Source organism: Bombus terrestris, chromosome 1 (genome assembly GCF_910591885.1).
Source record: "Bombus terrestris chromosome 1, iyBomTerr1.2, whole genome shotgun sequence".
NCBI lineage: Eukaryota > Metazoa > Arthropoda > Insecta > Hymenoptera > Apidae > Bombus > Bombus terrestris.
Window position 1 is genome coordinate 11,170,752 of NC_063269.1, and position 26,343 is coordinate 11,197,094.

The following is a 26,343-nucleotide window of genomic DNA, read 5'->3' on the forward strand; positions in this document are numbered from 1 at the left end:
TCGCGCGGTATACTCGTTCGTTAAGAATACTTTAATTGCCTCGTGATAAATAGAGTGGTAGCTTACAAGTATCTTCTTTTTACGAGCAGAGGGTGGAACGTAAAATAAGGGAAACTTGTCTGTGTTCCAAGATTCAACGAATATTAGAGGGAAAGCTTGGTTGTGAAAGGTTAAATTTTATGTTTTCGGAAGTTTTTCGTGTGATACGATTAAAATGAAACGCTTCCTTTGACGAGATACGCTTTTTATAGGTAACCATAAAAGTAGAGCATGCAATTTTAAATATTTTCTTAACACGAAACCACTGAGTCCTGTGTGTGAAGGATCAAAGGTTTTCGTAATTGGAATCTCCAAGAATAGTACGTAGAAACATTTATTCTTTAAGTCGGGTAAATCAACCTGAAGGTTCCATATTACCGCGGTCGTTTATCCTTTAGAGGGGAAATGGAAAATCGCGGAGACTAGCCAAAGAGAATTACTGCAGCAGTGCTGTGGTAAATGATGCATTACCCAACATCTGATCTGATTTAGTACCCTCAATCTCCACTGTTTACGTTAATTGCTTGCGCTTTGATTAGGGAACCATCGATCGAGCTAACCAGCGCCGTCTAAAATTAATGCGAGCGATTCGCGTTTACGCACGATAATGTCAGGAAATGATGGCGCATCTTGAGTTGGTCCACGAAATTAAACCGGTTACCCGCTTAATTTCTGAAACTGTTACTCGTTCAACCTTCTTTTCCTCGGGGAAGACGAAGAAGGTCAGAAATCTTTCGTCCGTAATTAAACCTTTTGCCAGACTGTTCCTCGAGTTAACGAAGAAGCAGGGTTTCAAAAATAGATAAGTTCGCGAGGTTAGTTGCCGTGAGGTATAATTGATCTTGGGTAATGCGTTGATTGATTACCTATGCAGAGGTTAATTCGATTCTGATTGGAACTGTTTAACTTTTAATTGGAATCCACGATGGCAGGGAGCAATCTGTATTCTCGGTCGATGCTCAATGAGATTACTCGAGTCAGTATAGGAGCTTGAGATATGGCCGACTCGTGGAATTAACTTTCTCGGTGGTTTATCGGTTAACTTCGAGTTACGTGAAATCAACACAGGATAAATCAACGTAATTTGAACGGCATTGTGTCGTTTTCCGCTACGATAATTGTCCGGGTTGGCACTATCGTTATTATCCATCAAGGCCGGCTATTAATCCTCGGACGAGGAAGTAGAGAGTCATATTAACTACGAGGGCTTCGATCGATATCGTATTTTACATTGCCCTGTCAGCAAATACTTCTTCTATTTCAAGAAGTCAACACCTTTGCTCGATCGATACATCGTGTTCATACTGAGATAATTAATGATTCTACGCGAAAGAACGGATCTATGAAAAATCGTTTTTTATTTTATTTCTTTCTCTCTAACAAAATAGTTCGTAAAGTTTCAGAGTTTTAACTTTTTACATTTTTTTTCCACCAATGTGGTTAAACATTAATTAAAAATCGAATGATAAAAATGTACAAGTAGTTTATTTATGTCTGTTATAATTAAGAAATTTTACCTGTTATTGTATTAAATATTAATGTAAAATTTACATTTTATATAATAATGTTTTAAAGTATGACGTTATGTGAAATATCTGTCCAAATGACTATAGACTTTAATTGGTATAACTTTGTGAATGCAAAAACTGAAAAAATGTTAAATTGATTATTAGGGTTTAAGAATATATAATAACGTTATAGTAACGAAAAATTGTGAAATAACGCTGAAAAGATACACGATGATACTTATGATAGTTGATAATATTTCATTGATATCTCAATCGGTGAAGTTTGATAACTATCACTACTTGTCAAGAAAACATAGGAGAGAACAATGATATGAGGCAGACGCGAAAAAATGAAAAACCTGATGGCCTAGGAAGCGTAGGGAGGATATATCATTCGTTTACATTCGTTTTGAACAAAGCAGATAAAGTATCGAGTGTACGGAGATAGAGTTTGCATGAGTGTATGTCTGACTGCACATCTTGATTCGATTCCACTTCAATTTATAGACGGTTTGCGATAACCTATGATTTACGAGGATTTTAGAATCATTTCGATTTTTCGATAATTCCTAACGCTCGCATCACCAATGGAATTGTCTTTTAAATTGAAATAGCAATTTTAACTAGAAACAAATTAATCATCGTAAATAGGTGTATCAAAGAAGAGATAATAGAAAGTATAATCTAAAAACGATTTGAATTTCTTTTATTAGGTTGTCCAAAAAGTGTCTTTCTTTCGCAAACGTGCTTTTTACAACAGTGTACCTTCATACAAACGTGATACCAAGTCTGTGAAATATCGCGGAGTTTATTTCAACAGAACAAAATGGACCGTACGTAATTCGACAAAATAATATGAAACAAAAAACATTGTGCGTCTATTATTTAAAACGAAAGAAACTTTTCGGACAACCTAATACAAGAGAATAACGATTTCGTACCTACTTTGTAAGAAAAGACACATATTCTTTTCATATTCTACTAATATTCTACGCAATATCTTATTTTTATACGTTCATGATATGTACTTTAGACGCGTCTAGCATGTGAAAGAATTATTCTCACACGTATAGTGGACAGTAACCTCATGAAACAACTAGGAAAACTTGGAATCGAGTCGAGAAAAACGCAGCTCGAAAGAAAAAGAATAGCTACGAGTGATTCTAAGCATTAGGTAAATAGAAGGCAGTATAATTCAAGTTCATTCTTTTTCTCTTGTCCCGCTCACATTTTCGGTACATTCCGTGTTTAATTTTGCCAGTATCATTCTGGTTGTTGCGTGGTAACCATAAAAACTAAATGCTCGGACATTTCCTTCTGAAACTGTTCCATTAACTCGACTGAAAATACCCTTTGAGTCGCTGCACTATGCTCCTCTAGATACGTTTTCCCGTCAAAAAGGGATTCCTTCTTCCTTGTTGTCTATAAAATTTGCAGGATTCCTATTACAAGAAAAGGTCGTGAACAATCCAGTTCCGATTTAGATGAAATTCTGTAGGCTTGAAGAACAGCAAGAAATAATGTATATGTATTTCCTTTAGCTACGATAACTCAAATTTAAGGCTTAAAATCATGTTTCAAAGTTCGACGCCATAAAATGCTTTTCAACGCATTAAAAGAAAACACTACAGTCAACAAACAACTTATAAAAAATATATAAATACTTGGTTCGGCCATGTTCATTAAAAACAAAAAAAATATAAGCTCTGTATATGACAAAAAAGATTGCATATCGTCGTCATATACATTTGACGTATCTGGATTTGAAAGTATCTGATCACTTTCACAATATGTAATTGATATAATATGATATATGATTGATATAGTTAACTTTAACAATATATAACAATTGTCAATATAATTCAGTCAACAAAATGTAGTACAATCTAGTAAAAAATTACGGATAAAAGAATCTACAACAATTTTACCGTTTATGATCAAACACGATGATGATAAAAGTTCCTTTGGAATGTAATATGCAATAACAAATGCACATATTGTATTTGAAGTACTTTGTTCCAGAATTGGCCTAGCTTCTTCTTTCGTTTCTCGCTCTCGACCGAACTAGTGGGCTATTTGCCATGATTTTCAGTGTGGAACGACCCGATATTATCCAACGTGGGTCGTTCCTTTGCGACTGCTACGCAAAAGTAGCACGAAAAGGGAGCTCGATGATATTAATGGCGCCACCGTGAGGCAGAATGTAGAAAGACATTTATAAGAGCAACAGACAATGCAGGGCAATAAAGTTGGCGTGGAAATAGCTCGGTGCAATTGTGCCTTGAGAAAACTCCTCTAGAAAGGATTTACTTAGACACCTTTAACCCAACGATATTTTTCCAATCCATACAGATAATGACGAAAGTTTCTTTTAATCGTTCGAATGAAAAAATACATCTGCACGTTGCGCACAAGAAAAATATCCGTCGGGCGAGGAAACTTTCTCGGCCATCCTTCATTAAACCCCTTCGCGGAAATAATAAATCCTTTCGATCCTTCTATTCTATAACACGATTCGATATCTCTCAGTAACAAACAATACAACGAATCGAATGGTGAACGCGAGTGATAATAGAAATTGTGACTTGGATAGCGATTCAGCGGAAACATTCTTTAATATAAGCAGCGACCGGGCATCTGGAAAGTTTTGTATTTCAACTTTCGAATTTCATTGAACCGTCGAAAGAAGCGTAATAAAAAAGATAATCCGGAATCATGGATCGCACGATGGGAGGAAAAGAAAAAGAGGCGTATGGATTTTTGTACAGGGTACGCGGCTGGCCGTAAAACTCGAGATATTGCACGGCAGCAAGTGATTTCTTAGTCAGGCAAATTCATTAAAAGTTTGATTCTTGGTTCTCGCTTCGGATGTGCCCAACGTCGCGGCTTCGCGTCGCCGTCTTTCTCCTTTTATTCCGTTTATGCGAATAACGACGTTCAACTCATTCCCATTCTTTGCGTCATTATTCGGTAAACTTTTAATTGCCCCGTGTATATAATCGTCTGAATGGATTTTCGGAAGTTAATACAGCCGGTCGCAATTATAATAGACACTCGTCGGTGTGCTTGTCTTCTCGGACCTCTTCAACTAGAAATGAATTACGTTGTTGTATTACATCGATGGAATTGCTGTTTGAGATTGTTGTATTAGACGTCGAATGCTTGTTTATGTATCTTCGTTGTTAGATGATGTTTTCTTAATGTTAATGTATCGTAGATTTTATTTTACAATTCAGTTGAAATATTAATATATCGTAAATATGTTCGTTTTATTCGGCTCTATATTATCGAATATCGAATTAGTTCAATGTAGAATAAGAATGAAAGGGGTGAGAAAAAGTGAACATAAAAACACAATACGCCTCTTATTTTCTATATTTTGAATTTTACAGTAATTCTGTATATGTATCGTCTATTACGTAGATATTGTTTCAAATGTTACGGAATAAGCCACTATTTCTGTATCAACCATACAAATTTCTGTTCGATGTATTTACAGATGATTGGATTTCCTGTTATCCGAATGAATTCCCGCCAGGACAGAGGAATATAATTTAAACGATTTATATTCATTCCTTTGATAGAAAATCATATGAATAAAATTATTGTCGGGCAGCGCTTGATGGATGCATCTATAGTTGATTGGGCGTTTAGCATAATTTCAGTTCGCTACTGCTTAAGCCGATAATGCTCAAACCCAAGGTAGATATTCGAATGAATATGGTTCGATTTTGTGTATCGACTATATATTACATATTTGCAATACCGATATATTCAAATTCACATACTATTACCATAAATTGACCAAAGTGTCCAGATTCATATGAACGATAATATACTTAACATATTAACGACACGTTTGCTATAAATCTTGCTAGTATAGTTCATTTATTACATGAAATATTAATCCATCAATCTGCAACGACGTGATACTTCATCTCTCGATTGTAATCAATTTACATTTCACTAATGGCTACGTGTCGCGATCGATCTATAAGGTCGAGCAACTAGAAACCACGTATCGAATCTATATTGGTAAACCGCGAATAAGCATCGTGAAATAACTTCAGTAGCATGGACGATTTTTCACCAACGGAATAAATATCGTCGCGAATTATGTATTTACTCGGTTGCCGTGCAATTTGTGCACACGGACGTATCGAATATCGATATCGAGGAGTGTGGCTGTTTGAAAAAGGCGGGCTGGCAGTCTACTACGGGAACACTAAAAGTCGAGCGAATTCGTTTCCAGCGTTCCAACGTCGCACGTGTTCAGGACGTTGAAGCAGCGGAAAGGAACGTGCTGCTTGCCCATGCCACCACGCTTTTATTACCGCGACTTTCATGGTCCGTGACAAAATGTTATCCGTAATTGAATCGCTAATAGTTCAGCCATAAATTATTTTCGCTTTTTACTCCTCTCTTTCGTAAACTATCGCCTCGCCAGTCCGCAGTCATTGTAAAATCTATTATTTTTCGGCTATCAACTTACTAACTCGATTCATTTTTTATTCTTATTTTACTCTTTACAGTGTCATGCTGCCGCTATGAATACAATAGTCTCATTACAGTGTCAATAACATTTCAACAAGTTTTCTGTAATAATTGTTCAAATGCATTCTTGAGCGACTCTTTGCCCAAAATACTATTATTTCAATGTTCACTATTCCGATTCTACAAACATTTTATTCGATAGTATAATAATATTAATCTAAAAATAGTATCGTATTTCATGTGAGTTATTATATTCTCACTACATTTTCTTAATCTTTTATCATAACAATTAAAATTTCGAACGCAATCTACAATTTCCATACTATTCTCCTTTCTTCTATCTGTGATTCGTATGAGAAAAGTATACCAACACTTCGTCGCCTGGGTATCCCCATTTGTCAAGATAATACAGCAAGTATTCATGTCCATCGATGTTCATCGGCACCGATAAATGACGCGGGAACGACTCGAGGCCGAGAACTCGCTCGTTTTTGTTCACGAAACGTATGTCGTACGTTCCATTACTTACTTTCACGGGAGATATATGACCGGTGATGTTTCTCAGACATTCGCGACGTTTCGCATTCAATTTTATTTATAAACTACGTTGGAATCCTGATCAAGTTGACTGTGTGCGACCCTTGACTGACACTGTTACAGCTTTTCATACAGTGTTTGCCCCTATACCCGGTATTGTCTGGCATAGTTGCACCAACGTACTCCCCGGAGAGTGATCTCGCGGTTACGGGTGACAGTTCGTCAACGTTTTTTCTCATTCTCGGAGTTTCATTCTACAGGATATCACAAAATATATGGCAGATATTCATAGGATATTCGACTCGATCTTAGACATTAAAACAATTAAAAATGTTATGTTAGCACACGCTCCTAAGCGCGTGTTCTAAGCGCCTCGTTCTAAGATTCTCGAACTGAATAAATAACATAGGATACGAATAGAATTTTGGTTAGTATATTAGAGCTACGTGGTCGGCATATATTTCTGGCACTACTGCCAACTAGTTGGAGCAATAAATAATTACATTTTGAAGTCGAATTTTCAATTTTGACTTCGACATCAAACTTTAAATGTCGTCACAGTGACGACATTCAGTATCTAGTCCATAGAAACGTGAAATATGAGTACGATAAAGAGGAAGATTCGTCAGTTGCCAGGATTGGTACCAGTGTATTTACAGTGTCAAATACTGTTATTTGTAACTTGAAAAATAAGCCTCTCAACGACATTTTTATATATGAACCATTTTCATCATTTTTTTTTTTATGTCTAGAATCGACGCCGTAAATATTCACCACATATTTTGTGATATCCTGTATACCGAGAGGTCGTTTATCCTCCGAAACTCCACTTTCAGATAAACAGAAACGGAACATCGAGTTTTTATCCGGGACTCGAAGATTGACGGTACACTGTTTGTCTTGACTCGCCACGGAATCGGCCTTGTTTAGCTTGCATTAAATTTAATCGACTTTATGGTAATTTCGTTCGTGCTACTCGTTACCATGCACACGCTTTCGCATTCGGCAAAACACTGTTTCGTACGTTTCAAATATACTGCGCGCCGTTTCTTGCCCATCTGTACCATCGCCAGTTCGATTCGTTCGTAATGGCAGGTTTTACATCGCTGCAAAATCAGAGAAGGGGTTGGTTAAATATTTCACTCGCTTTGTTGCCGCTTTATACGCTGGTTACACGGCTGGTTCTTTTTCCGCTTGGAAATTGAGATACTGAATTATTGCTGCAAACACAAACATTCTACGTGTTGTTTTTTAATTTGGTGAAATTTCGTCGGACTTGATGTAGTATCGCGAAAAATTTAAATATGCAAAATGTATTCAATAATATATATTGCTTAGTTTATATATTTTATAAACTCGGTAAATGTTTTCAAAATGGTATTGGACGCGCGTAATAATGTATTATTGCCACTTAATAATGAACTTTTTTTATTATTGATTGTTATTTCATATTTGTGTTTATATTGCCAGAATAATTAAAAAATAATAACCGCAACTGTGCTTTCGAGTTTAAAACATTTTGATTTCAGTCGTGGCTTTGATAACACGATGTCTCAGGTTTTAAATATGATTTTTCACGATGTTGTGTAACCCGTTTTTCCGCCACACCTTGCCAACATTTTTCCCTTCCGCATCTCGCTAACGCACGTCTATCCGTCTGACCGTCAATCAATTTATTTGACACCTACCCTCCATAGAACAAACGAGGGTCACCGCTTCGACGCTCGAGTTTACCGTCTGTTCGAAAATTACGTGCCTCCATGCCGTCCAGGAATATTAATCAAATATTTTAATAATAAGCAACTTCATTTTCACAAACGTTATTCCCTTTTTTATAAAAAAATTTCGGATTAAGTAAATCTTTTATTTTGAAGTGGGCATTCACGAACTTTGGTGATTACTGAACTATAAAGAACATGGCTCACGAATGTATTCGAATACTTATATACAGTTTTTAAATAACTTGCAACTTTCTTATACATTTTCAGATTGGTTCTAAATTCTATCGGTATGACCATGATAGTCCCATTACAATGGCAAATGTTCAAATACTTCCACAAGTCATTATATGTTTGCGCGTTGATAGAATTTACCTATGTATACCGGACTTCTCAAATATTTGACGCATCTTGCTCATTAATTGATAAACTTTGGCCACGCGAACGGTACCAGCATTGGGAAGATGAATGCTCCTAATAAGGAAATCTGTAATTTGCTGCCCGCTATGTTTTACAAGTGTCCTCCTCGCTTTCTTGTTCCGCTTTTAACCGTTACGAGACTCGTGTTTCGAGCGAGCCAATCTAACATTCCTCGTTGTTGCGTCGCATCGTGACGACAAACTAGAATTCATTACTTGACAAGGACGACTGTTACATAATTTGTAACAGCGAACGGTCACGTTAATTAGAACATCCGGCCATATAAGAAAATTTCCTTGAAACAGGAAATTTGATTAAATCCATCTCTCCCAGTCTCCCTTTATTCTCTCTCTCTTCTGAGCTTCTTAGGATGAAGGCATGAATTTTTTGCGAGGCAATCCAAGATACTCGTTCTTTCCTTACTCGATAAGAAACTACTCGCTGCTATCGAGTGGTTTATCTTTCGTTGGACGCCATTTCTCTTCAACTTCCAATACACCATAGACGAGCACAGCTCTCTCGCTCGTTGCTGTCGAATCATTCGTCGTTCCATACCCGTTCGTTTTCCCCTCCGACTGTTTGCTCGGCTATACGTTTGCTCGCATCTGGCTGGTCATCTATTATAGGCGAGATACCTATCTGCCACGAGTCTGGTTAAACAACAACGGTCCACATCGCTTGGCACCGTTTCGAACGTGACGTTCGCGCGAAAATCACGTATCGCGAATCGGTAAATATCTAACCGGGGTAGTTTTATTATCGTAAATGGCCGACCCAATTATCGTTGGATCAGCCAAAGGTTTACGTTGCAACGAGAGGTTGTTTGCTGTCGCAGCAACTCTGCCGTCGAATCAGTCACACTGCACTTTCTGCCTCTCGTAATACCATAGAGCGTCATGGGGCGTTTATTTTACGCGTCGACGGGCTGGCTAATGCGCTTTCGAAAGTTCCAGAGGGCCGCCGACGTTTCAATTGGAAACATACTTTTAACCAGCCGTGATGGATGCGCAACAACAAGATTATAGAGAGATCTGCAATTACGCCTGCTCCATCATTTCGAACCTCGCGCTTGCGAAAGCTGATGGAACGGTCTGCTAGAGTTACGTGGATGAATCTGCTATTAACGCTTGGTCAGCTCAGGTGAACTCGTGAAAACAACGGGTTCAGACGCGTTAATACAGTACGTTAGGATCCTGTTATATACATCGATGGTTATAAGCATTAGGAAAATGTATGCGTCTTTGAATTGACTCAAAAATCATAGTCGTGCATTAATTTTTGTACAATTTCATAGAATCGATTGTGTTAATTTAAAAAATCAATGTATTTTACTTTCTGCGTTCCGATTCCCGTATAACATGAAATTTGCATAACATGGAACGTATCTCTCAAGTTATGAGAGATACTCTTACGCGCTGTGCTTTCACGTGTAACGTTCGCTTCGAAAGTCTCGATGTTTTAGTACGCGCATATTACGAGCGTTACAGTGACGCGCGAAGCGCAATTACCGAAACTTCCGAATATCGGGTCGGCGGATCCATGGTTTCATGGTTTCCTGGAGCGAAACTGCTCCTATATAACGATAGTTTTGATTTAAAGCGGGGTAGTTGGATTATTAACGAGATAGCTCTGTGTTTCGTATTCGTTATTATAGCTATCGGCATCATCATTTGCAATGGATACGGGAATGTAAATTTTGGAGAGATTTTAGGGTTTGATAATTCGAAATCGCGAATTTTTATAGGATAGAAACTACCGTTGGATGGGAGTTAGGAGAGGTTTTCTATCGGTGAGCTGGACAGCGTTCAGTAGGCCAAGATAATTGTCCGATAAATGTGAGATTCGACTACGAATCTTGGCCGTATTAGAGATCAGGATGTTTCGTGTGTTTTTGAAATAAAAGAATAAGATATCTCTTTTTATGGAATTTATATTCCGTTTTACTTGTAGTATACATTGATAAAAGTATTCTAGTATCTAGTTAAATCTACTTTATGAAAAGAATTCAATTTCCGTTGAACGAGTTGCATTGAATGTTTTCGGACATCAAAGCTGGTAGGAGGGAATATAACATTTAATTTAGGACAGTTTAATTAGTTGAGTTCCGAGATAGCGAACCACCAAGGCAATGTATAATTTTTGCCTCTATATAGGTATAGCTGGTCGTAATTGGTTCGTTTTAACGGTACGAACACCATTTTCATTGGAAAATAATTGCATACGAGATATATATATCTGTCGACTGTCGTATGATCACGAATCATTCTGGAGCATTTAAAGAAGGTATTATTGTATGACAAAATACCTTTTTTTTTAAAAAAAAATCTTAAGGAATCAACTCCTCATTATCTCAAAATTTAAGTTTCTTATTTTTACGATAAAATTATTATTTGACAGTGGAAATAAGCTGTTACCAAAGTTCGCTTATTCACTATGGGATACTTTCCGATTAAATATATTAACGTATACTGATAGGATACGCGAAATACGAAAGTGGTGGGTGGCGTGACCCCAGTTTAAACTTTGGTAACTGTAAATTTCACCAACAGCTACAGCTGCGCCCAATGAATGCAAAGGTTTAAGCGTAGAACACGTATTCGCTGTACAGCAACATTTTTATGCCCGTTCTCTTCGTAAGATTATTATCTCGATCTTTCCACACAGAGCTACCTTTTTCATTAGCTAATTGCTATTTAAATATTTCTTTCACTCAGACAGCAGTGCGCTAGTATATAATAATATACTAAAATATATAAGTAATATATATATAGTATATCTATGTTTCTTCGAGCTATCGATTTATACATTTTACGGAAACTTCATAATTTGCTTAGAGTTTGAATGTTTTGGATTCTTTATATAAATTATATCGAGGAATTACAAGAAGTTGTTTGCAATATGGTTTACATAAAAACAAATCTTTATTACTTAATTTTTAAGGAAAATGTTTAGATAAGAGGATATATTATAATTGAAGAATTTTTGTTAAAAAAATATTTAATTTTAATTAAAAAAATCGACATTTCATATGTTATGATCAAACACAAGAGCATCTTTAGCTTTTTATAGCGCCATACCATCATTTACGTACGAACGACGAAGACTAAAAAGGGAGAACGTAAAATTACGAGTTTAACGGAATTGGTTTCCCGAGTGAGGTTTCGTGGAGCACGAAATTTTCGCTGATTAACATTACCGATGCACGTTAACTTTACATTGTGCAAGTAGCTTCTACTCTCACAAGGGGAAACGAAACGAACGAACATAAAATACGTTTATCGCATCAGTCAAGAAATTCCCATGGTACAAACGAAGGAAATGCCCGAAACTATGGTCGGCGATTAACTACAATTAAGAAAGTAAGGAAGGCGGAAGTTAAACGGGCAACCGGTTCGAAGGAATTTAATTTCGAACGTATCAAAGTTTTCTAATAAAATAGCCCGCGGAGAGGGCTGTTTAAAACTCTCATCTACATCTGTTCATCTAAAAGTGGCAATATGTTATTCATTCGGCTGGTTAGTAGCAATTATCTCATTTGCTATTTATTTTAACGAAGTATTTCGAATTAGGTAGATGTTAATTTACTTGAAACGCGTTTAATCCACCTTTATGATAACCGATATTATGAAACACGATGTAGGTAGGTACTGCATTATTTTGAAAAGACATTTTATCAGTTTCGTATGTTTTATATTGAAATTTCCATTTATTTATGCTGTAATTGTTTATCACTTGACCCATCGTTTCTTCTATTATTTTTACATATGAGTTATTTTTTGGAATATATCCTATATAGTACACTAAACACTCTGCAAAATGCCTACAATGAATTAATAAAATATTTTTTTAATGTAATATTTTTTTTAGTTAATGTACGTTATCGGATTGTACTTTTCATTTACTATGGATATGAATCGAAATCTCAAGGACTTTATTTAATCAGTATCTCTTTTTCCATTTAGATCCTACAATTTTGTGATATTTAATATTACACACATACACACACACCATTCCGTTCTTACATTATGACATTTTCTTTTGTGTTACCGATTGATGTAATTGGTAACTATAAAATATCAAAAAAATATTCATTTATTATGAACTACTGCGAAACAACGAAATACAGAATTCGCATAAGTGCTTATAGCTATCTACTAGTCATTCAGTAGCAGAATTAATTACGAGAAATAATTCAAAATTAGTCAATAAAACAGATATTTTTCATCAAAACAACGAAATATTTCATTTTAACTATCCCATTACAAGTAACAAAACGTTACCACGAGTCATATATTATTTAATACAATTTCAACTCTTGTAGAAATACACAACTTTTAAATTTTTCTGAAATTTCGCTACCAGCTTTGAACGACCATATTATCGTAATGCATTTCCTCTACCATGATGGAACAATATGTTTTCTAATAACTTCGTATTTACGTAAGTCGGGCGGATAATTACTCTGTTTGCTCTTTTAGCATGTTACGTAATAAACGCAATTTCATATTACGTGTATTCAAAAGCATTGACGGTGATTAAAAGCAAACTCCAATGCTAATTAATCGTTTAATCATCGTCTTTCAAAAGGAGCATCCGAAGCATGCGCTTTAATTGTCGCGTGTAGAACGATTGCTCCATTCGATTGTTTCCCATGTGCCGGACGCATACTCACTCGCATTTTAAAAGCTCGAAATGCGACCTGGGCTAAGCCCTCTATAAAACAATCGTAATGTTTAATAAAAAAAAAAGAGAAGCGTTAAGAGGGAGAAAAAAGAATGTGCGTTCTGTTCGTAAAAAGCCTGCAATTAGAACACACTGTGCAGACCACAATGGCGTAGGCAACCGGTATTAAACGACCGTGTCTCGTTCCCTTATTGTATTCCATTGTACCGTAGTAGCCCAATTTTGCTATTTTACGGACAACGGGTATGTATATACACTCTGGCGAAACCGACCGAGAGGGAAATGCAATTTTGGGGGAAATCGCTAAGGGGCCACCGGTCGCGTTAGTTGGTTACGAGTGTAGCTGGTTCATGATGTGGGTCAGCCGAACCGTAGGTGGCACGCATCGCTGTCGAATAAAACACGTATGCGACGGTCATATAAACATGTCATCGTTCGACCGCATTTTTCCGCGGTTTACTCTAACCAGCGGACCCGTTGCATCTACAAAAATTTGTTCTTGTCGTAACGCGGTTCTGCACATTTTCACAATGTCCACAATCGAGTCCAGTGCTGACCCTTGTTTCTTTCTATCTTTATTTCGTTAGCGTTATTTGTTTAAATACACGTAAAGTGAAATGTTTCTGTTATTAATCATAAAATAAGGCAACCATGAAAGAGGGTAACGTTTATCATGAGTGAAATTTCTTTCTAACGTCTCTTTTCCTATTTTAAAAATCAATGAAGTCGATCAAATACAATTAAATGTTTTGTTACTGACTAATATTAAAATGTAGAAAAACAGAAAATATAGTAATAGTGAAATGTCGAAAAATTATTGTTTGTATAACATTGTGATTAGTATTATCACGGGTCGATAGAAATAAAATACAATTACAATAAAATTGATATGAAGTGAAATCTTATGTGAACAAAAAACCGTATTGTATTAAGATGAATATAACTTGGATATTTTAATAAGGTTCATAGTTCGTAAAAGTTTATTTATTTGTTATCGTGGCTACTAATAAAGGAATCAGCCCTTTTATTTTTGGATCAGTATTTTACGCAATTTCTATAAAATTGTTTTTGTATTTCATAAAATTTTGTAAAGCGCTTTTGTTACGTAGAAGTGTTTTCGTTATGAAAACAAAGAGGTAGGATAACAGACGAACAAGAAGCATGGTAAATAATTAATCAACGATAAACGGTTGAATTTCTTGGAATGCATGTAGCAGAAAATTTGACCCGGTGATATAAAATTGAGGAATTTAATGCACGCTACATGAACGCTCAGCCAATAAAGTACGTCGTTGTCAAGTCAGGAGAAACTTGGCAGATGTATATATATGCCACGTGCATTGCACGCGTGCTTTTCGTTAGAAACATTGTCTGCTTGCTGCATAATCTCATGTTATAATTCGTTGTTAAAACAATGACGCTTCGATGCGCTATATGGTCCATTAGACACAGGGAAGGTATGGAAAATGAGAATTTTTGTTCTAAATATTCGATACAGAATTAATATTTGTAAGAAAGGAAGCAGTAATATCGATAGATATATAACCAACGCTTATTACACATGCAAAGTCCGGCTGAATAACATGTAAAAGCGAGCTCGAAGTAATTTCTTGTAGAAAAATAAGAGAAAAATATAGGGCAAAATCTTTTTATTTTTGTTTTAGTTTTGAAGAAAATCAAGTTTGAAAATTTATCAAGTATACATGGCTAATTACAGACTGGACTAAATAGTCGAAAGGAAGTCATCCTGCGCGTGAAAATAAGTTGAAAATATCGAGTAAATTTTTTAAGGCTTCATTTTGAAAAAAATAAAGTTTGAACATGTTTAGTTAAGAATCAGTCTAGTACATGCATATGATAAATTTTTCAATTTATTTTTCTCAGAAATGAAGCGTCTTGTGAAAAAATCTTAATCTACATCGATCTATTTTTAGAATGTCTTTCTGTCGGTTACATAATCCTACTCAGTCTTGGATTAACTATGTTCAAATATACTTGGGAAATTTTCAAATTCGATTATCCCGAAAATTGAGTCAAGAATGAAAATATTTTATTCTACATTTTTTTCTTAATTTTTGCAAGGAGTCACGTCGTTTCCGCTTTTACATGTTATTCGTATGGAGTCTATATATCCACGTTCCACGGGAGCGATGTTCTTTCGAGCGGTGTGTAATGTTTCAGTGGGAATGATAAAGTCGTTTTATGCGTATAATCCGCAAAAAGGAAAATCTAGACTATGCGTTTACAAGCTTCCCACACAGAATCAAAACAAGATTCGTCTATGTGGAGCGAAATGGAAGCCAGTCTATTTCCTGCACACGAATACGGTAATAGGATCGTAATGAATATTTTCCGCTCGGATGAGTTTCCATTGTGCAAACACGGAGAGAATAATTTCAAAGACCAGATTGTGGCATCGAATATAAAAGTATCATACCGTCAAATTGTCTTTAGTAACATATCTGCTATTACCTTCTATCTTAATTCGAAAACAATTTTTTATTTTTCTCAACGTATCAAGTAACATTTTTAAGTGCGTTTTAACGTGACTTTTAGAAAATTCAGCGAAGGATTTGGTAGAAATTCCAGTTAATGCAGTCTGTAGAGTACGCGTATGAAGGAACAATGGAACAATAATAATTGGATGGCGTTACGTAACAAGAAGTTAGCCCGTAATATCGAACAGCTTCTATAATTCAATAAAATTGTCGTTCCGTACAGCGACCGAAATCACTATTTGCTCGAAAATGTATCGTTGAAACGTGCGTGGCGCAACTTTCGTCCATTTCTGTTGCAGTTCTATTGAATTATACCGATTGTTTGGCATTGTAGTTCGTTGCATAATATTTCACTGCCACGTTCGTGTGCAGGCAAAGCGAATGCACATAGAAAACTACGTTTTTATATTCTTCGTAATACCAACGATAACGGTTGCGTTGTATAGCATTGTGGTAATGTTTGTACATATATCATTACATAAGAGAGTGTTGTAATGATACAAATATTGTAATGATACAAAATTGTAATGATACAAGAGCATGATAAGAATGGTAAAATTTTGAAAAATACATTATTGATTACGATTTCGTCAAAGAGAACTGTTTTTGCTGTTTTTTTTTTTATTTGGATAGAAGTTCGTCGACATATTTATGAAATCCATTCGACTGATCAAACGAACACAATTGAACGATATTTTTTTCAAAAAATTAACACCGCTTTCGCGAATATGGTTGACGTGTTTTATCTTCTGTCTCATGGACGACAAATCGCTTTATCGACAAGCCCGTGCAAAATCATCGTTATCGGCGCAATCTATTTTTCCAGTCAATAAAGGGAAAGCACGTATTTAAGCGACGTCAGCTATGAGTTATAACAAATTTTTTCGTCCTTAAGTTATTTTCGGTCGCGTTGTTGTTTAATCAGTTGTTTAACGGACGTTCCATCCTGATAAAACGCTCGTGTCCAATTAGTAACTGTTACTTCACTCACGACGTCATCATCGATTTTGTAATTCAAACAAACGAGAGACGCGAAACAGATGGTACATTACCAATTACACGTCCCATCGCAGATTTGTTGTCTTTTTTTAGATGTATTAATTTATCGTTTTAAACTGTACAAGAATGAAGACAATGAACTGCGGTTAAATAATGCAATGTATCGCTATATATCGCCAGTTAAATGAAATATTCTGAAATCTTTAACAAAATTAATTTGTCGACGTAGAAATTAAAATAAATTAGTTATGATTGGGCAAATGTTCAAGTAAAATTAAAACGCGGGTCGATGAACTTTAAATAGTCGATATTATCGTTAATTAATTTGTTGGCGAACAATTTTTTACTTCCTGCTTTTGTTGGTTAGTAGCTAGGTATCGTACGACACTTTAGGTACGTTTCCATGGGAGGGTAAACGAAATTCAGATGGAAAATTTAGATTGTTTAAATTATTCGATGATATAAAAAGGGTTTCGATATTTCTTTGCCAATGTCGTTCTGTTTGATTCAATTCTCTTATTCTTTTATCACCGGTACTTTTTCCATTAGCAAATTTAAATTTAAGAAACATTGTACGATTCAATACGATTTGATATTTCTTTCACTGTGTTTGAGAGCAAAGAACAATTTCTCGTTATTTTGTGGTATACAGCTACATTAAATATGTTTACAAGAATATGAATTTGATATTGTGAACACATATTGTATATAAGGAATTTAAATTTTTCAAAACTTTCATTAAATATAATGCCTAGTACATACAAATCATGTTACATTTTCTCGCCACACAGTTGCCAGTTTAAAAATCTGTCTAACAAGAAGAATTCTTATGAAGAATTCTTATATTTTATTTTAATTAATTTAATACTACATATCAATTATTCTTATCTCTCTCATCTCTCCACATCGTCAAATATTTTCTTTAAAACTTCCATTACAAAACAGTGGTGAAATTCTACATTTTCGATTTCATATCTCTCGGCGCTGCATTAAAGCCTTAACGGAGATTTTCTATCTGCGAGGCGATCTTCGCTTTTTTTGGGGATGAATTTAGTACGGGGAAGAGTACATACGTGCTAGTCGAGTTTCGTGCTTTCACCTGTAAATGGTGGCACGCAGACGCCGCAATACCCAGCATCCACATATAAACTGTGCATCTCGGTCTTTTATGAGCCGTCGTCGACGTGCATCGTTCCTTCAACTTTACAAGGTTGCCCGACACTACTGGCTGATTCGACGTGCAGGACATGCCATGCTATGGCGTCTTGGTGGCGAACTATTTGCTGATATAAAAATTCCTTTAGGTTCCTTTCGCTACATCACTCGGACAGTGTCTTGGATGCAGAATGTATTTGGCTACTGGTCTCCCAAGTCGATGTATTCAGAGGTCGTTGATATTCATTTCTTCTTTATTCGATTTCACGAGCGTTTATCTTCCTGTTACTACAAATCTGTTTGATTTCCTCTCGTGATCCTTTCTTTCGAAGACCAGAAGGAAAAGATCTGCCAAGTATTATAGAAAAATATTTTTGTCCATTTTCTGGTTTTGATAGTATTTATATAATATATGACATTAAATCCAAATTTGATATTTTGGAGTTATCCCTCTAGGAAACAGAGAATGTAAATTATAAGCGTTAACCATTGTTGATGTGTGTTATTATATTATTATCGTTATATTATTACAAATATCTAAAGGTGAAATATTCGGAGAAAATAACGTTTAGAATAAGACGAAATTGAAAATTAAAATGAAGAGAAAATGAGATATACTTTATTCGCCGTTCATATAAGGAGCAGTGTTTCTCATTGCTATTGTAGGTTCGGTTCCATCGATCTGAAGAAGGAATTTTATCCGCAAGCAAGAAACCGATCGAACAATCGAGCTAGAATAAAATATGTGTCAGTGAGGGGTTATCGGCCTTAGCCGAACGCTTTGTTGGCGAAAGTCCACGCGAAATCTCTACAGAATGCATCAGAAGACAATCGATACAAGACGCAGATCGTGAATTCGTTTCAGCCGACATTCTTCGGGATCTTCGGCAGTCCATCAAGTAGCGTCGCGGTTTATTCCAGTCGTAAATCGTGTTCCATGTGACTGATTTTTGACTTCATACATATTCAAGAGATTCCTCGACTCAACGTTCTCTGCTCGCCTCTGAAACCCCATGTACAACCAGCCTCGCGCAGCTATTACGTAAATTATGGCGAATGCGTGCACCTTCGATGCGCCAGCATTTCATAGCTCACCTGGCTCAGTCGAAAAATCTTCTTTGACCGATGCAAATGATAACTTTGAATAATTGAAGCGACAAGAAAATGCAATGTGGGGAAATTCGTTTACACAGTAAGATTTGAGATAAATGCGTGACGTGTTTAAAAATGAAGATAGAACAATAATTCAAACAAGAATTTGAATTTTGAAATGTTTGGTAAAGATTGAATTTTAAAATTAGTCTTCTAAAAAAACGCGGACTCTGGGTCGTCATATCTTTCTCATGGAATAGTCTCTTTCTTCCCTGATAGGAATTTTAAACCTTTTTCGTGTATAAGTAAAAGAGAAAATTGAATTACAAGTAAATACATCCCCTCGCGATCGATTCTTACTTTTCCTTTTCCTCTTATTCTACTAACTGATATAATCTCCACAATTCTTCTTTACCATTATCTTCGATTCTCGCTTTTCCTCGGCTTTTTCTTCTCCTTTATCATTCTGTTACGTAGGATAATCAATTTATCAGGATAATCACCCGCATACTACCTGTTCGAATAATAAATCGAGCGTGAAGCTGCGATATTTCGTACAGCTCTCTACCTGGTTTGTTGGCAAAGAGATGAAGTAGTTGGTTAAGGATTACGTAAATACATGGTTCCGGATCTAACAAATCTTTGCGCCATTTAACGGCGATCTGCGCACCGGAAATCTCTCGGTGGTACGAGTAGCCAAAAAGTTCGTCGATCTGCGTAATTATTTCCCATGAACAGAGAGGTTAAACGAATGAAAGAATAAAACTCGAAGGGACTGGAAAACTAGCGATGCCTGACAGATAAAAGGAACATCTGTATTTCGAGTCATTTGCAAAAAATTGCGTAATCACAACGGAATCTCTGATACTATTGGTTTTTTTTTTATTTAAATACGCGCGATCATTTCCATTCGGGGTATGGATGAAATTTACAACCGTTTGAGAATTATTTCAAATATTTATTTCACTGCCAAATGACGTGATCGAATTTTAGGATTCCCCGACAGGGGATGACGGTACGCGTTACACGTTATTTCTATTCTCTCTTTATCGGCAAGTGACTCATCGCAGGAAGGGAAGTTGGGATGCGGAAAAGCGACTTCAGCGACATGGTCCGGGTGTTGAGATGCAAACGAGAATGGAAAGATAGAGAAAGCGTAAGGAACATCGTAGGAACGGCGGCGATGCGTTTTTCAAGAGGAACAAACGTTTGCGAAGAGAGCACGAATACCTTTCTCTTCCCTCCTCAGCTACGAATGTATGGAAAAATATCTTTGTCCTCGATTCTTCTTTGTAAACTCGATTCTTCTGTAAATAGAAAGGAACTTCATTAAGGTAAAACAAACGAATAGAGGAGGAAGTAGAGATCAAACATAAAGAGCTTTTTAAATAATAAAACAATTTTATTGGATTTAATAATTACAATTCTGTTATACGCAGCTATGACGATTACAAGGAACACAATCATTTCAGTTTGATTTACCCGTAACACCGTAATCAAAATACGTCTTATCAAAAATAAGAAAACATGTGAATACTTTTCATTTATGCATCGAATCAAGTTTTATCAACTGCTTACCTTGTCGTTCGAGAAACTAACTGCGCTTAATCAAAGAGTTCCTGTAAGTTCATTGCTCTCTGTAAAGCTCACAAAGAGGGTGTAAAAATAACACGTGGATATCTCGTTCGTCGAGGCGTGTCACGGTAGCTCCCCCAAGAATAAAACGTCCCTCTGTGCCAACTTACAATCTTCTGATCGAGAAAGAAGTGTTGGAACGTAAACCTCGTTATCCATTACGTGAAGAAACGAGGTGAACGTAGGATTAAACCTGGATAGCCACCGCGCTGTCCACGAAGAAGGAAGGAAGGAAAACCAAGGGTGAGACGAATGATCCGTGTTTGCATAAAAATTTTATGCACCCATGGATCGTAAGAGAGGATCTGTGCAAAGCTTAAGGTACAAAGGCAAAGGAGATTCATTAAAATTCAATCCATACCTTCGAACGACTATGGTGTTAGAACTATCCCTTTTTATTGTCTCCTCTCTTGGTACAAGCATTTTCTTTCGGTCACGCGATGAATTCTACTAAGCTTATTCAGTAACCAAGATGCATCCACGCGGTGGTAACTGGCTATTTGTCCGCAAATGTCCGTGTGTGGTTGGACCTGGCTCGCATGGAACTCGAAACGGCGAAAACCAATGGGGAATTCGTGACAGAGAGATGACGGTTGCTGGCGTGTATATCCCTGTTGTGTGATACCGTTGGATCTCGGACGTTTGAGCGTGTATCGGAAATTTCACGGATGTGCGACAACGTGTAGCCTACGAACAAGCCACGTTCAATGCGTGCGAAAGATACCAACTCACTGAGACAAATCGATAAATTATGCGGAAAGAGAATTCCGTCACGAGAAATTAGCTGATAATTGGTTGATTCGTTATGCGCAGATTAAAGTCGCGGTTCGTTTCAATCTGATTCCTCGCTGGGATTTCATTATTAACTCTAATTTCGTCTTGGGAATAGTAAATGGTTGAATTGCCGAATATTATGGCCTTTCATCTGCAATTATACGTGAACTATTGATTAAAAATTGTTTAAGATACTTTCCTAATTAACTGAAAAATTTATCATGATTCGAGTTTATCTTCTCTAGGACTAAATATTTGTTAGGTTGTAGGAAAAATATCTTCTTGAACTGCTTTTCTTTTAACGATGACATAAAATTCTGAGATTAGAATCAATTTTACCGAAAACAATATATTTATACGTTTATCATTTAATGGATTTCAGGTTTTCTTGTTTCACAAGAAAATAACTTTATTAAAGGAATGGAGTTATTTATTATAAACAAAATTAATGATTTTTATTGAAATGTTATTATACATAACTATTTATTTCTATTATATCACTTATACACATTTATACACACACGCTGTGTATAATATATTTGACTAGACATTATAGATCTAGTAGTGTTAAGGATTAAAATACAATATTACTTGTACGCAACCTTAAGAAGTAAACTAATTCCAAGTAAGCGAGAAAGTATCTTGAATTCATGCGTAGCACCAAAGCTTTTCTCAATCTTCGAGAAAAATTTTAATCTTATTTCGCTATAATGCATGAAAGATTGCTGCTTATCTTCTGTAATAAACCAAACGCGTCTCTTTGAACTTCGAATTGAATAAGCCGCATCTGAATTATTTATACATTTCCCGAATTCTGGGAGATATTGGGAAAAATATCGATTGCATATAAATTTCTACATGGTTCATCGTAATCTTTAAAGCTTCCCCGATACGCGTTTTCGTGAATTTCCATGATGCTGTGACGTCAGGCTCAGTGAATTGTAATTTTCAAATTTATGATAACGATTTGCCGACTTTCGGAAATTGGGCAATTGCCGTGGCGCGCGTATATCATTGCCCGTTCGTTGCTCATCTATGCATTGAAAATTTACGAATGTGCCCCAGTGAACGAGTCACGCCATTCACGATGAATGCCACTCCACCATGCTGGCGAAGAATCAGAGAAGAAAATGATAAATTATGCAGAAAGAGAATTATTGGCTGTCAAGACGGGAAAATTGGTCGGCGATGAGTGTCTTGGAGCACTCGTAGTTGAATACTTGATTCTGTGCCGACGAATCCGCGGGACTTTAAATTTTCACTTCTTAATTTTACGTGTTTGTACGCATACTCGATCTACGTTCACTAAAACTACGTTCACATTTTGAGTAACATAGCGTACAATCGGTTCGATTTGTTTTGATATGCAGGAAGTGGTACAAATGGAATGTACTCCAGATGAAAAAAAGAAATTGAAGACATGGAATAAAAGCTTTTATATCTTTGTTCTGAGATCTTTTTTGGATAGTTCTAGCATCGTACTTTTTTATATCTATGAAAAAAGTTATGTTTTATTAAAATATTAATATCTATTAGACATAGAACGTAATGGAAAATACACAGCGAAAGGGAATATTCATGGACAATAAATTTTATTAGAAATTCTTAAAAATGTTTGCCATTCTATTAAATTCTGATTTCCGTAGTAAATTTTTACGAAGCGACATTTTTTCTATAAGGTAATAAAATTCATCGTGCGTCAATATCTTGTTTCATTGTTTATTCTCCACTACAATAAACAGAAATATATGTGAAGACATTAATTTACAGCAAGAACCATCAAAGTGAGATGTAATTAAATGCATACGTTTTTGGAAATAAGGCATCGGATGATTTTATTACATTTTTTCGACTTATATTCTCACGTAGAATGATCTCCTCCGTATTATTTACGCAAAGGATGAATATCCCTTTGCTCAAAATCTAAGTGGAATACACATTTACTCAGCTCACTTTGACAGACTTTTCTGCACACGCAGCATTACTTTTATTTGCTGATGTGCTTATACGTATTGACTACGAGATTATTTGCACTTCATTTACCTGTCAATATTTATCAGGCTATCTCGATCACGATAAATTGTAGTCCATTCCACTGCAATATCCAACGTACTATAATAATTCTCAATTTTTCAGTGCTTACATGCAAGATATGAATTATACTTTATCCATTGAAACAAATTACACGTCGAAGTCTGTAACTCTAAGCGCTTAAGAACGCGTTAAACTCGTCGCGCTATTTCGTTTGCAATCTCGTGCAGATGGTTTCGTGCAGATCGATAGCGCGAGTATCAAACAAAAACAAAAACTCGTGCGAAAAAAATCCAATCCACGATTTTGACTTACTGTACCTTTTTTTTCGTTTCGTTTGTTTCGCGTTATATTCACCCTGTTATAGATCACGTTCGTTTTTCTGTTTATGGAGGATTTCCGATCGACGGGGATAGTCGCAGAACCGGTTACGGATTGAAAATCATTTTTTGGAAAAGGGAGATCCACCTGGAAAAGTGTAGACTGTGCAAATAGAAAAAAATCACCGCGAGGATCTGGTAAATACCAGCAGAAAACTTCATCCGCAGGTCGAATTTAATGAAAAAAAAATTTTTTTCCCACCGTGCCCACATGAAATTTCAACGCCGCATCGCCAGATTCTGCTCACATTCACCGGGTTTTATTTTCTTTATTTTCTTCGGCTGTTGCGTTACGATGCCATAGTTTTCTCGCCTGCCACGCTGTGGAAAAACCTGTACACGTACCTATACATTGTTGTAACCGCGCGTCCACATTGTATGCTCGCGAGAACAGCCTCGAGCTGAAGCTTAGAAAAAAGCACGCCAGTCGTTGCTTTTATTTTCCACTGGGTTTATTCCGCGCTGTTTTACTTATTCTTCGACATCGTCGCGTCTTGCTGGCTGCTGCTCTGTGACACCGATTTTTTTTTTCCAAGTCCGTCGTGTAGGACGATGAAAGGGATGCTCTTCAGTAGTACGGCTTTTAGAAAATGGTATACTTCCATGGACGCGTGATTCACTAGATTCAATTTATACGGTACATATAATATCCTTCTATTGAGTTATTTTCTCCTATTTACTAAATAAAATTGTGATGTATGATATAAAAATGTTGGATTAATAGGAATTTAGTGATAGTTTTATGAATGTAAAAGTAAATTAACTTACTATAATGTGCCTATCTGTTTTGCTTTGTAAATATTTGAATTTTGTATAAACAATTTTACATACAATTGTTGCGCAGTCAATAGTAAATTGTTTTACTAATTCTCAGATTTTCGAATTTCTGTAATTCCAGGATTTGTATGTATTCATAGAGAATTCGGCGGTGCAAAATTACACAGAATTCATGTAATATGAAAAAATATATAAAGTCCAAAGTAATTAATGCTTTAGAGTATTTCGTAGTCTCGAAGTGTAACGATCGAGAAAACGTTGACAAGCGACCGATAAAATCTTCAACCCTATCAAACATCGAATCACACCATTACTTCATTATCCGCTGTCCTCTTTTCCGTTCGATGACAACAGGCCGAAGGGGCTCGGTATCGACTTCTAATCCGTGGCACGCTGGTCGTTACGATGTCATCGAAGGGAAAGCGAACCTTCGCTCTCTTTCTCCGCGCCAGAGGATATATTCTAGGGCCGGACGCGAAGGTTTTGCGTACTGCATTTTAATGAACTCACCATCCCATCTTGTTTTCCAGCGGTGTGAGTCTCTCCGCCAGAAGGGAGGCGCAGGCTCCCGTGGGGGGCACAGGGGGAGGCGGTGGCGTCGGAGGCGAAGGGGGGAGAGGCGGTGGGGCGGACCGGAACCGGAAATGGCTGCGAGGTGGCTCCTGCTGGCGCTCCTCGCCGCCCACGCCGCGGCTCTTCCTGATATCATTAGGATAGGTGAGTATCTTTCCAGTCTCCCTTCTCGAGTTAAAAGGCTCTACCTCTCTCGCCCTTTTTCTCTCTGCTCTAGACTCTTTTTCTTTTTCGTTCTTTCTTTTTCCCTTAGCGTTTTCTACCCCGTTTTTCTCGTTCGTTTCATTTTCGCCGACCATTTCACCCCTGAGAAACGCGACGAACGACACCACAGCGACGAAATTGTAATCGATACGTCCCTTTACCGAAAGCATAGGAATTTTGGAAGCTCGACAAGAATTTAGAATTGCGATTACACGGTGAATTAAAGGGACGATCGCGTAATCCGTTAAGCAGAACGTCGCTGCGATTAACGCAGATGATCGGGCAATATGATTTATGCGGAATTAAATAGATAGGGTGCTCCGGAATTTTATTGAAAGTGAATCTCGTGCAAATCCAACGATGCAGCTTGGTCGGCAAATTCTTTTATTCCTACACTTTGTTTTTTACATCATGCACCTAAAGTCATGCAATCCCGTATCAACTGCTTGTTCCTGTTCAGTTGAGAATTAAATTACTTAATTAGGTGAATTCATTGGGTAAATTCATTAAATCTACAACCCTATTTTCTAACTTTCGAATTTCGTTTCATTTTAGACTTCGCTTGAACTATAAATTTGCAAACACGATATATTTTGTTTTTTCATTTCTTCTATATCTGAAAAATTCCTTGTGTATTACTCGGGACGAGTATCACGATACGAAAGATTAATAATATCGCAGGGAAAAACGTGGTCTCGCTTCTAAATGTCGCGCAAGTAGAAACACTCGTGCATAGTCAGACAAGCAGAATCACGAACGTTCTTGGAATGCAGAGACTGTGAATAACGCTGTACGCGTGATGTCCGCGTTAAAGTGATAGGTCATG

The 26,343-nt window shown here is 36.6% G+C and overlaps 1 protein-coding gene across 6 annotated transcripts in view; it reads left to right on the forward strand.

Annotated features, from left to right (window-relative positions):
• LOC100642436 (glutamate receptor ionotropic, kainate 2) overlaps nt 1-26,343 on the forward strand; it is a 282,902-nt gene that overhangs the window by 58,300 nt on the left and 198,259 nt on the right. For 2 of the 6 annotated variants that reach the window (XM_048408638.1, XM_048408648.1), the window contains exon 1: nt 25,299-25,457. In XM_048408638.1, the coding sequence (XP_048264595.1) occupies nt 25,385-25,457 (73 nt within the window). In that variant the 5' untranslated portion in view covers nt 25,299-25,384. Of the gene's footprint in view, nt 1-23,977; nt 24,102-25,270; nt 25,458-26,343 lie in introns of those variants that run through there. The other 4 variants (XM_048408633.1, XM_048408628.1, XM_048408624.1 and 1 more) reach the window with 4 other exon arrangements.